Source organism: Plectrocnemia conspersa, unplaced genomic scaffold, assembly GCF_051122295.1.
Source record: "Plectrocnemia conspersa isolate PC_06_02 unplaced genomic scaffold, ASM5112229v1 ptg000012l, whole genome shotgun sequence".
NCBI lineage: Eukaryota > Metazoa > Arthropoda > Insecta > Trichoptera > Polycentropodidae > Plectrocnemia > Plectrocnemia conspersa.
The window spans coordinates 13,428,549-13,442,150 of NW_028277176.1; the positions used below are offsets into that span (position 1 = coordinate 13,428,549).

General features: G+C 32.9%; 1 protein-coding gene across 1 annotated transcript in view; it reads right to left on the bottom strand.

Annotated features, from left to right (window-relative positions):
* Myo10A (unconventional myosin 10A) overlaps positions 1-13,602 on the bottom strand; it is a 110,604-nt gene that overhangs the window by 1,041 nt on the left and 95,961 nt on the right. The window contains exons 19-26 of the mRNA XM_088200321.1: positions 10,279-10,526; positions 4,580-4,862; positions 4,357-4,511; positions 4,007-4,274; positions 3,653-3,862; positions 3,422-3,580; positions 308-433; positions 35-235 (exon numbers count right to left, since the gene is read on the bottom strand). Coding sequence (XP_088056447.1) covers positions 35-235; positions 308-433; positions 3,422-3,580; positions 3,653-3,862; positions 4,007-4,274; positions 4,357-4,511; positions 4,580-4,862; positions 10,279-10,526 — 1,650 coding nt within the window. The remainder of the gene's footprint in view (positions 1-34; positions 236-307; positions 434-3,421; positions 3,581-3,652; positions 3,863-4,006; positions 4,275-4,356; positions 4,512-4,579; positions 4,863-10,278; positions 10,527-13,602) is intronic.

Below are 13,602 nucleotides of genomic sequence, written 5' to 3' on the forward strand. Positions count from 1 at the left end.
AACAATCACACATATGATAATATGTAACACATACCTTTCTAGTGCTGATGACTTCAGCGAATGGCCAATGCTGTATCGTCTCGTGGGTTTGAACGTCTAAGAAATGAACTCCGCGTCTGTTCAATGCTAAGATATGGTCCCTCCATTCACTTGGAGAACCACCTCCTCCAGCTACTCGTTTTACGGCAAAGAACGAACTTCCAAACAATGGCCATTGTGATAATACGGCTAGAACCTTTTATTTTATATTTAAAAATATTAGTTCAGTTATTTTTACTATGGTTTATTTATAATAATTTATACATACTTGAGCTTTAGCTTGATGAGTGCTCAAGGGTTGAGCCGCTGACCAATCGGCCTGTACTAGAGCAGCCCATTTTGCTGGTTTGATCTCTCGCAGTCCAAGTACTGGCTTTGGCAGTAAGAATTTGATCTGTAATTGTATTTTATTATGCAGTTAAGTTTGTCAATGATTACTGGGTAGTGCATTTAAAAGTAGCAGATTGAATATTTGTGATAGGTATATTGTGACCTATATAAAAATAACTATTAAGATAATTTTACACAATGAAGGAAATGTCAGTAGATAGATATTAAATATGAGATTATATTAATATGTTTATAAAGTAGTATGGCGATCCCGAGACGACCGTCCGGGACGCAGCATACGCGAAAGTGAAGTCCCGCTGAGCCTTGCACCTGAACTAAGCGGCATCGTACAATGACGCCGCATCCCCGCAGCCGCCAGCAACGCGCGGAGTGGGGATACTTTTGCACACCCGACCGGGAATATAAGGAGGGGCCAAAAGTGCACATATCATTCGACTCCGGACTTCCGACTCTGCAACACTCACTGGACTACAACTCGCCGCTCGACTTGACTACTCGGATTTTACACCTCGCCTCCTGTCTGAGCAACCATCTCCAGGATACGCGGTCGAGGATTAATATCGACGACTGTCGAAGGATCACAGTCAACACGCGTCAAGAACTTACCGGAAGATTTCTCAAGGGCCACTTTGTACAGTTCGCTGTACAAACGTCCTACCACAAATCGTCAACCGGACCCGCCGATAACTACGAATATAGAAGCGTAACCGCGACCGCTTCAGTAGTAATACTATGTTTAGTTATTACAGTATTTTTCTGTTAAAATACTGATAATATTAAAAATATATTTTTGTTTATTATTTTAATGAGAAATAAAACCAGAAAATTAAGATGACTCTAAATTTATAACTTTTATAATTATATAAATAAAATTTAGTTGGCAACAGAATATTACACTGATCATTCTGATGTAAAGGAAAGACTAGTCACAACTTTAATTGAATAACAGCTGTTAAAAAATAGTAAAAATAGACTTTCACCTTAAGTTGCCTGAAGTAATATTGTATGGAAATGTATGGAATTTATTTATAAAGCCTCATTACATTTACTTAATTTGAAGTGAAATGCAAAAAAAAACTTTGTATTAATATATATTTTTTGATTTATTTATTGTATATCTTCCATGACATATGTTAGCCAAATGCATTACAACAAGGTAAACACAATCAGCAACTACTAAGTAAATAGTGAGAAATCAGACTGTAAATAAGAGACATTTATTTTATTAATTATAAACTATTATCACAGCTTACAACCAATAGATGTCACTGTGCACGACCTAGCTCAATTTTATTTTAATTATTCATTCGTAAGATCAGGAAAATCTAGGAGAACCTAATCTGTGATGATCGTTCGGCATTTTTTATTATATAATAATTACTAATACCAATCTCCCAAACATGATAGAAATTTAAAAACACAAGAGTTCACATGGGATTCTAGTTCATACAAAATACTACAATATTTAAAATATATTTAAGTAAACCTAAACCTAACTTAAATGATTCAAAAACTATAGTTTTGGTAGTGTTTGGTTTGACTTGGTTCTGAACAGAAAATTAACGTTCCTCAACTGGCAACAAATACCTGTTTAGAATCCACATCAAAAGTAATAAAATCTTGTCATCGCCGTCGCAATGGAAATGCTTGGTTATCAAGCATTCATATTAAGACTTTTATATCAATTTTATGATTTACAATAAATGAGAATCGATTGAAGTTAGTCTAAGCCTAATTTTGATCAATAGGAGAGCGCAAAAAACAATTAAACCTTCTCAGAAGTAAAAAATCTACATCAAAAGCAATAAAATCGTGACGGTGCTGTTGCCATGGCAACGCTCGATAATGAGCGAGAAGTGATAATTGTTTTTGCGCCCTCCTATTGACCAACATACGATTTGAATATTCTTTGACCAATACTCGTATATCAGAAGTCCTTAGTAATATCGGTAAGGATAGCTATCACATTTTTAAAACATAGTCCAAGTTCAGACAAACTATAGAGCAATATGCGAAATGCAATGTCTGTCTGTACTTCTTCTTCCGCTTATTTTCCTCTGAGAGATGGGTTGACTAGGTTTGGTTAGGTTTGGGTTAGAACAACAAATGGACATTTCGCAACTGTCACATTGAGTTTCATGGACATTTTAGAACAGCATATATTTCACTAGCGCTTATCAGTTAAATTATATATTCACTAGTAAAAATATATATCTTTTGATGAAAATGTATTTGGACTTCACTAGTAAAACTATAATTTTACTGAAAAATACACATTCACTGTAATATTTAGACATCACATGTAAATCAATAATGATAAATATGTAAACATATAATTAATACACATAAAAAAGTTGAAATCATATAATTTTACTAGCAACTGCCAGATAAATTACATTTTCACTGGTAAAAATATATCTACCGGTGAAAATGTACTTGGACTTCACTATTGAAAATATAACTTTACTGAAAAATATTCATTCACTGTAACATTTATACATCACATCTAAATATATAATGATAAGTATGTAAATGTTTATATTACTATGTATGGAAAAGGAAGGAGTAAAAATATATATCTACTGGTGAAAATGTATTCTGATATGATTTAATTGAAATGACATATTGAAAAAAATATTTTTAAGATTGATTCGAGATTTTTATTTTAGATTTTCTTTGAGGGATAATCTGAGAATTTAGAATGAAGGATGACATTTCAGCTTTTTCCAGAGAAGGGGGCAAAAGTTGGTCAGTCAGTTGTCGTTTTTTTTACTAGGAACTTATAAATCATATATTTTAAAGAAAATGTATAATTTAAAGAGTAGTCTTATGCTTATTCACAAACGTTTCATACAATGTTTTTGTAGTTAGCACTTCAATAGACTATTTTCCCATCAAAACTATATAAAAAGGTTTAAGACTGTAATTATGTCTTTTTGTAATAATAATTTTGATATATTTTCTAATTCTCATAAAATTAAGTAAAATAAACTAAGCAAAAATAATTTTCTTGGACTAGTTTATTCCATACCTCTTTCAAATGCGGTGGATGATTCAAATCTGCCGCTCTGTGCAGTAAAGCAGCGACCAAAGCCATATCACGCAACGCTCCGGCTGACGGTCTTCCACCACCAGGCAATTCCAACAATAAACCTTCGAGATAATCTGGTGCCACTTGATTAAATAATACCTAAGATATCACATACACATTTAATACAAGCAGTGTTAAATAATAATAGCAGTCAAACTGACAAAATCTTACTTCTGTGTATAACGGACTGGCGTCATGTCTCAACGGATGATACCAAACACTTCTGCAGAATATGAGATAGAACGGCTGTGCTGCCTTCTGTAATTCTGTCGTCACGTCTAATATATACTCGTCTGCTGCTAAAGGCATTGTGAAAGCGTCTCCTTGGACGATGCAATACAAAGAAAATTCAGCTTGTTCAGCTTCGTTATTCACACCAATCTATAATGCCAATGAGTTATTAATATTGAAGTTGAGTAGTATAAATTGTATTATAGTGAATGAATCATGAAAGACTAAATATCCAAGTGTCAAGTTCTGGTCTTTCTTAACCATTCCTATTTATATTATGTATTGAAATATTACCAAATCGCACAAGTCGTGTATAACATCTTGAACGACTGTCGAACATCTAGTATTAACGACACGCTCAGCTCCACCGGGCAATCTATATATTTGACGACGGGCACTACGTCCGGCTGATACAGCCGTTACTTCTTCCACGCTCGGGACATTCTTTCTTCCTCCGCATTTTGACGTCTTTCTAAGATTAGCTAAGCAAACGGCCGCTGTTCCTTGACAATGTCGACGGCGATCACCGGCAGCTGATGTCAAATATTCCAATAAATATGGCCTAAAATAATAATATTATAACTCTATTAGCGTCATCGTCAAAGTGTATATTGCTGTTACTTTATTGATAAATAATCTAATACTTTAATGTGTCTGAGCAATTGAAGTATGCGGCTACGATGCTCATGAGTCTCCAAGCGCGTTGGCATGATTCCGGATTAGGCGATTTGTTGGAAGTGGTCTGTTTCATGAGTTGGCAATAAACTTCGTCTCTCAACGCAGCAAATTTATGACAATGCTGTAAATTAAATTGTTGTTAATGTCTTATATTCCATTAAAATGTATTGTACAAAGTAAACTTATTACCATTAGAACGGTGTATACGCATTTGACTTCTGATAGATCAGCCGGTGGTCCGTTAGGAGTAGCTGGAGGCGGTGGTGCATCTCCGCAGTAGCGTAAGACGCACATAAAGCAATCTATGGCTAAAGCGGCTAGTTCGGGCGGTCGCAGACGCAGTAGGGGTCCTCGGAGAGGTTCAGATTGCCATTTAACTAGATCTGTTTGTCGTTTCCATGTCCATTCTCCGCGCTGTTGTTGATTCTTATGCTTGCTACCTTTCAACGTGTCTGTTTTCAACGCGTCCAATCTGAAAATTATATAAGCACATCATTGTTACGTGATACTTTTATTATCATTAAATGTGAAATAGACCAATTTATCGGTTTAACGAGTGAAGGTGTTCGCGCAAAAATGTGGCAGTGAAAGTAAATCATTAATAAAAACTTGATGTTTTATTGACAAATTCCGAATGAAACAAAAATGCTGACATCAAAGGAAGTTCATGCATAAAAGGCACTCGATTTATGCATATGGATAGGTTATAAAATACCAAAAACTTTCATTTCCTGTCTTGTATTCGATTGATGTTGACTTAAATAAATACATGAAGGAAATGTTATAATCAATAACGTAAGTACTAAGTACTCAAAAATAAATAATGCAAAAGAAATAATAAATTAATCATTTGTATTATTAGCACTTTGTATGCGGAAGACGAGAATCTTCGTTTTACGACAAAAGCGAGAGGTGAAGACGAAACTTTTTTGTTCTGCAATGTTGAGATTTCGTTTACAAACCACTGTAACAGTCTATTGATTTTATTAACTAACGCAAAGACGAATAACATACATTTAGATTTTCATTTTTATTATAATAAATTTTTGAATTCAACCATATTTCTTTGCTTCCGAAGTCAAAAAATTTTCACAGGAAGTAAATAAATATAAAAAAATCAACATAAAGACTATCGCTATAAAGAAACGGATCAGTGAGCGAACCTCGCACTTAGTGGAATTAGGAATTGACATGACCATTTTTAAAACACACTACAAGCTCAGCATTGCTGAAATCTTAAAAACTGTACATTGTCAGACATATCCTAACGAAAATTCCAGTGTTAAAAGACCTACACGGGCATCTACAACTCTCGATAATCGGAAATACTCAAGCAGCCGGGCACTCCTACAACTCAATCGACACCTGTACCGCTGTACCCGCATTCTTTGACCAGGCATACTCTCACGGCTCTCAAAATATTATTATAATATTTATTAACAAGTTCATAAAAATATTATAAAAGCTAGTTTTATGTTAAACGGTTAAGTTGTCAATACTTAGTTTCAGTAAAAACCGCATTATAGTGATAATAAAAATACCAATTTATAGTTACTTTATTAGCTCACTTTCCATTTCGATCTCAGATTTTTTTCACCTCTCATAACGGCCAATTACAGAGCTCGCATAAAAAGCAATAATCATCGCCCGCAGGTAGCTTATACGCGCGACCATCTATCATTAAAAATTTGAATATACCTAGTAACAACGTGTTTTTAAAAATTAAATAGTGATATCTCATCCGCGTTCGTTTCACATAAATTATACGTGCGATCAGATACTATTCAATGTACTGTTATTGTTGTTATATTTTCGTGCACTTGTTGATGTGCACCAAATCTCAAATTAAATTTAATTAATGATTTGCAAAGAACCGAGAAAACAGTTAAATAATATTGCTAAAAATGAGTTTTACTATTTTTTCTACTTGAACATTTATGAACATTTTCTTTTCGTTTGGCCCTAACGGCTATGAAAGCGGCCAATAATGCTTTGCTTATAATCATAACATTTAAACCATTTATTTAAAATAAGTCATTTATATAATCCTCCTTTTAAGTAGATTTGTTGTAGATAGTTATTCTGTTCTGACCAACGCTCGCTGGCACTTAATTTGTTTAAATTTAAAACGTATTTATGTAGCAAAACGTTGTTGGTCGCTTTCGTGGCCGTTAAGGCCAAATGCAGCGGAGGGTTCATAACCATTGCTTTCTGAGCGTGGCTATCTAGAAATATGATTAATAAAAATTGAAAAAAAGATGCGACTATGCGGAACTGTGTTGACATTAACAGATAAAGCAATGACAAAAAATAGAGAAATAAACTATAAAAGTATGCTTGAACCTTGAAAGATCGCACTGGGGTATTTTAATGATAAAAATAAATATATGTATATTATTAAATACAGAAATCTAAAAATAAATATGTAAAGGAAAATTAGTACTACTAACGGAATATTTTACGGATGTGTGGGTTTGTGTAATACCATTCCTAGGATAATCCACAAAAGTAAACACTTAGTGGGTTTCACGAGGGGAAACACATTTGTGCTATAAGCTATACCCACATAATAATTATGTTATTAATTTGTTTAATTATATTTTACGATCAGTTCTTAGCTAAATATGTATTTAAATATGGTGACAAAACATTCTAGATTACTCAAGATAATCCCAGTTTCAACTGTGGGGGGAAAATGGCCTAATAGTATAACAGCTATGGATATCACAAAGAAAATTTTAAATAAGTTGTAACCAAAAATAATATAAATTATAATTTCAATACAAATTATAATTGTTTTTGAAGATTCTCACAGATAAAGAGTCAGACGAAACTTGGACAGCTTACAGTGCTTACTAAATAAGGATATAACTCGCTGGTATAGAAGAGTAAATTGACATTGAGGTTTAAATATTATAATAATATTTTTTTATATTAAATTGGTAAAGTTTGAAAAATATAGAATAAAAGTGTAATAATTTTAACATAGACCTTAACATTTCATTACATGTACATTATGTATCCACTTATCCAGTAGTTTCGTTTTCGGGCATAAGAACGTAAGAAGCACCGCATTTAATTTATAAAATTAATATTTAAAATATAATAATACCCATCACCGATAATATAATTTTATAGTAAGACAATTAAAATTTTTACTACAGTACACTTAAAATACTTGCATTTTGGTCGAAGATTTGATACAAGCTCCCAGCCACATGAAGATAGTTTGAGTACTCATTTGTTTATATGCTGCATTATCCGTCACATTATTTATTATCGGAACACTAAAATTTGATTCAAAGTATGGTCGCTTTATTCGGCGTCGGGGCCTAAACGCCCCTGCCGGAAAAGTGGTGCCAATCGCGCACCGAAAATCAGGGTTGCGTCACCGCGCGACGCGTGCGCATGCGCAACTCCTTCGATTCTTTTACGCAATCGTTCGGTAACGAAGATGTCCACTGCCGGGACGTACATGGCGAAATGAAAAAGAGCGATAGAATTTCGCGAATGGGTGCGTACGGACTACGGAAAAACGCAAAACGCGCCCGTCAGGCTTTCTACACATGTGTGCTGCCCGCGGACGCTACCGGTGCGCGGGTATATGCGAACTCGAATAATGGCGACGTTCGTGTGTTTGCAACGCGTTGCGGAACCATCTCTCACACACAAAATCCATTGTATTGTAATCGACAAGAAGCGAAGCTCAGGGGGTGGTAGGAATCCCGATTGCAGTGGGAAAACAGCTTTTTGCGGCTACGCCCGCTCGCGAGCGCTGCGAAATAGATTGACGGGATTCACGAACGTCGACCTTTCATCACAAATTTGACGTTTACGACTATTGATTTCTGTGAATCAATTCTATAATAAATTTTCTTTTATTTGGTTTTTATATTGCACCTAATAGGAAATTATTTATTTTACGTATGTATCTCATTTTATCAGGGATAAACTGACGGCGTCTGTGTCCAAAATTAAAAATAATATACGGGGGGGGGGAATATGCCATGGAATAGTAGATTATATCTATAATGGATTAGCATTGATATGATAACATTGTTACGATTCGGTATAGGTACTTAATAGAAAATGTCTTTGAATCATGCTAAAAGTGGAAGTATAGTACTACTATATTAAAAGTATTGGAAAAAATCATTCTTACACACCATGAGTGAGTAATATCTATATTTTTTTACATGGAAGAATTAAAAAATCTTGTCATTATAATGAAAAAGAAAAAGATTATAAATGTTTATTAAATTATTAACGAATGTTAAAACATCTGAGTAGTTCCAGCATGGGATTTTATATAGAGTTTTTTGGATTTATTTTTATTGGAAAATATTAAAAATATATTTTAATTGATTTAACCAGTTGATTTTTTAAGAATTTGTTGTAGAGAAAAAATATGATAATTAGAAAACTCAGATATAAGTCTTTCGAGGTTTGTTTTGGTCTTTTAAAAAATGCTCAATATACCTAAATTTTAAATCTTTGCCACAATAAAAACATAAATAAATACTGTAACTGGCATTCTGTCAGTAACTACATGTATAAAAATCGACTAAAAACATTTCAAACACTTGTTATTAAATTTTACATATAAAATACCAGGTCTAGTAAAAAATAATTGTAATGGGATTTATAAATTGGATTCTGAAGTAGCAATAAAAAATTAGCAAATTTCGAGGAACTCGTTCTGCTGCTTATTTTATTTATTGAGTCTTCTTATTTTTAACTTTTGAATTTGGAGGTAATTATTTAAAAAAATGTTTTTGAGCTGTTTTTAGCGATTAGCTTACTAACAAGATTTACTAAGAATCTGGCAACACCGGATAAAGGCTAAATTTTTATGAGCACAATACTACGTAAATATAATGAAAAATCCTCGAAAAGTAATTTTATTAATTTAAAATTTAAATAATAGATGCATTATTTTCTTTATTTATATGGCCATTGTACAATTTATTTTAAAAAAAAATCCATTGATATAATGAATTATATTTTTTATGCATAACGCGGTCTTAAAAGCGATTTTTTCCACCATTGCATAATGAACATATAAATTAAAATTTAATAGAATCTTATTAGCTGGAAAAACGCGTCTTTTGTTTAGATCCACTTGCGGTAAAACAACTTCCTCATATTGATATACCTATCGCGGTTTATATTGTATGTGAAATAATTAACGCCACAAGACACACACCGCGTGAGGTCAATCACTTTCCCGAGAAGAGTACACAATCATTATATATCACAATAGAGCACAATATTCAACACAACACAATTTATAATATACATATGTATATCCTTCGTCGATCGCTCGCCGAGTTATACTAATTTATCTGTTCGATATTACCCCACTCCCCATTTTATAATTCCCAAACTATTACAATAGCTTAGTTATGTAAACTTGTAAAATAACATTGTTTTCAGATTCCGAAAGATGACACGACTGTTTCGCAAAAGCACCATTTTAATTGTGAGTTAAAAATAATCTCACACCGTTTCGAGTCGTAAAACAATTAAGTTAGAATATTTGAATAATATATAGTTTAGTATACGTGCACGTATGTATGTAAAATATGATTTATTGATGAAATAAACTTCTATTTTATCTATTCGCACATAAAACAACGCTATGTCAATTAAAATATATTAAAAAAAACACCGTTTTGCTATTTGTAAAATTATTTTTGGCATTGTTTTGTAAAAACCGTAAGTTACAAATGTTTTGGAGAAGAAAGCGTTACGAGCGTTGCTTTTTAATGTACCAGTTGACCGCAAATATGCAATATTACCGAAAAAATTGATCGCGCTTTGTTATGATATTCAAATATCGGTTTCGTTAATCTTCGAAGCGTGCCTTAATTATTTTAATTACTCACTCTGGACTCTGTCTGAAGTGGTTCACGGCAAATTGCAATAGGGAATGCTTGGCGTCTTTGGTTTGCGACTCCTGAGAAGTAGGAGACACCTGTCCTGGTGATATACTGCTCGATAAAGATGGTCTGGCGTTTCTCTCGTTCATTCCAGTTTGAGATTGACTGATTTCCTGCCTCTCCACCATCACATTTCCGGACTGGTTTCCTCCCACAGGCGGTAGACCTCTGGACGGACTCACCTTCTGCTGTAACTAAAGAGAAAAGACGATTAGTGGCGATCGTTATAGCACTAGAGACGCTTAGGAGTTATTACAGAATCTGATTCGATAGATTTGGCATCTCCAGAGTTGCTCGAGCTTAAACGTCTATCTCCATCGGTGGTCATGGCGGGATCGGATCGATCCGAAGCTTAGCCGGGACTGATTTCGATAGTGCTCTACGCGCGGCGAAGATGCTTCAAGGTGAGAGTTAAAAAGCAACAATGCGAGACTGCACATCACGAATGTGCTCTAATATAATAGAAACTAGAGAGACGAAAATCGCTCGTGCGACCATAGTGTTTCTATGAAATAAATAGGTTGCTGTTTTCCTGGAGGGGACGCGTTTAATAAACGGAAACACGTACGTGGACGTCGCGGTCAATTAGCGTTTGATAGGTTCCGACTGTCAGTTAATTTGTACCGTTAATTGATGTTACGGTAAGTGAGGGTCATTAAAATCGGAGGTGAAAGAAACGCTGATGTTGTTATATTGTAGGAAAACTTTGTTTCAAAGTAACATTTTTGTATTTGTAGGATTTTACTGGTTCGTCAATTTAAAAAATGGTTCAAAAAATTTAAATCTGGAATTTTTTTGGAAGACAAGTCAAGAAGTGGGACACTAAAATTCATCTATGATGACCGCATAGCTGCAGAAATTAAAGCCAATACAGAGATGTCGATTCAGGAGTTGACATATAAGTTTTTTGAGGTTTTAAAATATTGGGGAGGCGTGGAAACAGGATGAGTGGGTTCCTCACGCACTAAGCGACGAGAACAAGGCGACGCGCCTGTCTCATACTGCGAGAATCACGCGAGAAAAAAATAATGCTCTCGGGTAAAAAACTATTGTTCATCTTCCATATTCTTTAAATAAAACACCACCAGATTAATATTTATTTTAGTTTCTACAACATAATTTAGATGGTAAAAAATTTAATAGTGTTAATGAAGTTAAAGATTACTTTTTGAATATTTTAACTCACAGCTAGTCAGATTTTACAAATGTGGGATTAATAACTTTCCTGATCGATGGAAGAAAGTTGTATCTGTAAATGGAAATTATTTTGTAGAATAATATTATAAACTAAATTTGTTATTGGAAAATTACTTCATTAAAAAAACGTCTTTTCTTTTGGGCACCCCTAATATATGGGTTTGATAATATACCTCTAATATATGCATAATTTGCCAGACATTTACTCCCTGCAGGCAGCTTGCTACTGAATGTTTCATTATCATATTTTAATATTATAATTCTCATTTTTTTAAACTTTTTTAATTATATAATAATATTTTTTCCAAAAATATACATATTTAAATAAAAAGCGAAATAACCAATACAAGTATTTTAGAACCATTACTAGATTTGTAGTTAAATTTTAGTTAAGGAAAAAAATAGAATACAAGTTGTCGCGTAGCGCAATATTTTTGAGTAATTTAATTTAAACTGACATTTCTTATAAAAAAAATGTCATCTCAAAAATTTTCGTTTGAAAAGCACAAAATTAGAACAAAAGAGGACAAAATTTTTGATCAAAAATCACTTTACTGCGAATGTATAATTGTTCGAGTAGCATTTGAAATTGTCATATTTTGTCAATATACTGTTATTTTATTTTAAGAAAGTTTCAAAGGTTAATCGGTCTTTACATTTTTTTACAAACGTACATTTAACCGCGCAGCGTGGAATTTTTAAATATTTAAATCCGAATATTATTTAAACAAATATTTTATGTTTAATACTTCTTTCATTTATCTGATTTATGTGTATCATATATGTTACACTGAATCAATGAAATTGTTTATTGCGTGAAATGGGCAAAAACTTGCCTAATTCATAAAAAAATATCATTAATGAATTAGGCAAATTATTTGCCGAATGCATGCATTACGCAAATAGGATAAGTAGCGTTTTTTGTAAATAAGGCAAATTTTATTTTTGACAGCTGCGAAAATGGTCTAAATTTTTTGGTAATGTAAAATATATGAATTGTATAGCCGTTAAAAATAGTGGTACACGTACTAATACTTTATCTGGACATGTAACTGATCCCGATAGATTGGCAGATATATCTGCCAATCTATCTGATCAACGCTTGCTTGCACCTAACCTGTCCAACAGTTACGCCATAAGAGATTAAAAATCGACCATACACCCACTATATAAATCGTGAAAATACTTGTTACTAAGATTTGTACTTGTCATATTTATAGTTTTAGATATTTTTGGCATTCTAAATGAAGTTGAACATCACTATAGTTAATGATTGTTTTGCTTTTATATAATCAAATGACATTTGGCTTAGTAACGAAAAACACCACTGGGAGCGTTCAATGCACGAAATAAGCAAAACTATTCCTGCTCAATTCACGCATTTGGCAGATAATTTGTCTAGTTCATAAATATAGCAACGGGCTCATACTTTTTATGAATTAGGCAATTTTTGTCCACTTCATGCAATAATTGATTTTACCAATTATGCCTGACATATATATATCACAAAGATTTTCTGATTTTTTATATCTGATTTTCCGGACAGAACATATTTTTATACAGAATCAAATACATGTACATATATATGTTAATTTATTATAAAAAAATATGTAGGTATTATCGCCATATATAAATCATTCAACACAAGACATTAAGCGCCCGTTTCCTATGGTAGTTAAAACAATTTAACGGAAATTCTCATACGTGTTGTACGTAATAAGGTAATGACGGCTACTATGTCCATATTTGTAGTCTTTCAAGTACAAAAAATGTGTACAGAATAGATAAAGTGAAGCCGTTAGGTTCACTAAAATATAAACAAGATTTTAATCAGATGACTAAAATTTTATGTTATGAATAATTAATTAATATTGATATTTTATTAGGAGTGTGACTTTCATTTTTACATTAAAACCTTATAAGACATAGATAGATATTATAGATATACATTTATTGACACATTGTTGATAGCTTGTCAGTTCATTGAATACATACATAAATAAACATGTTCATGTAGTACATATAAACGGTGTAAACGTAAAATATTATGTGCACCATCGCATATTAATTAGA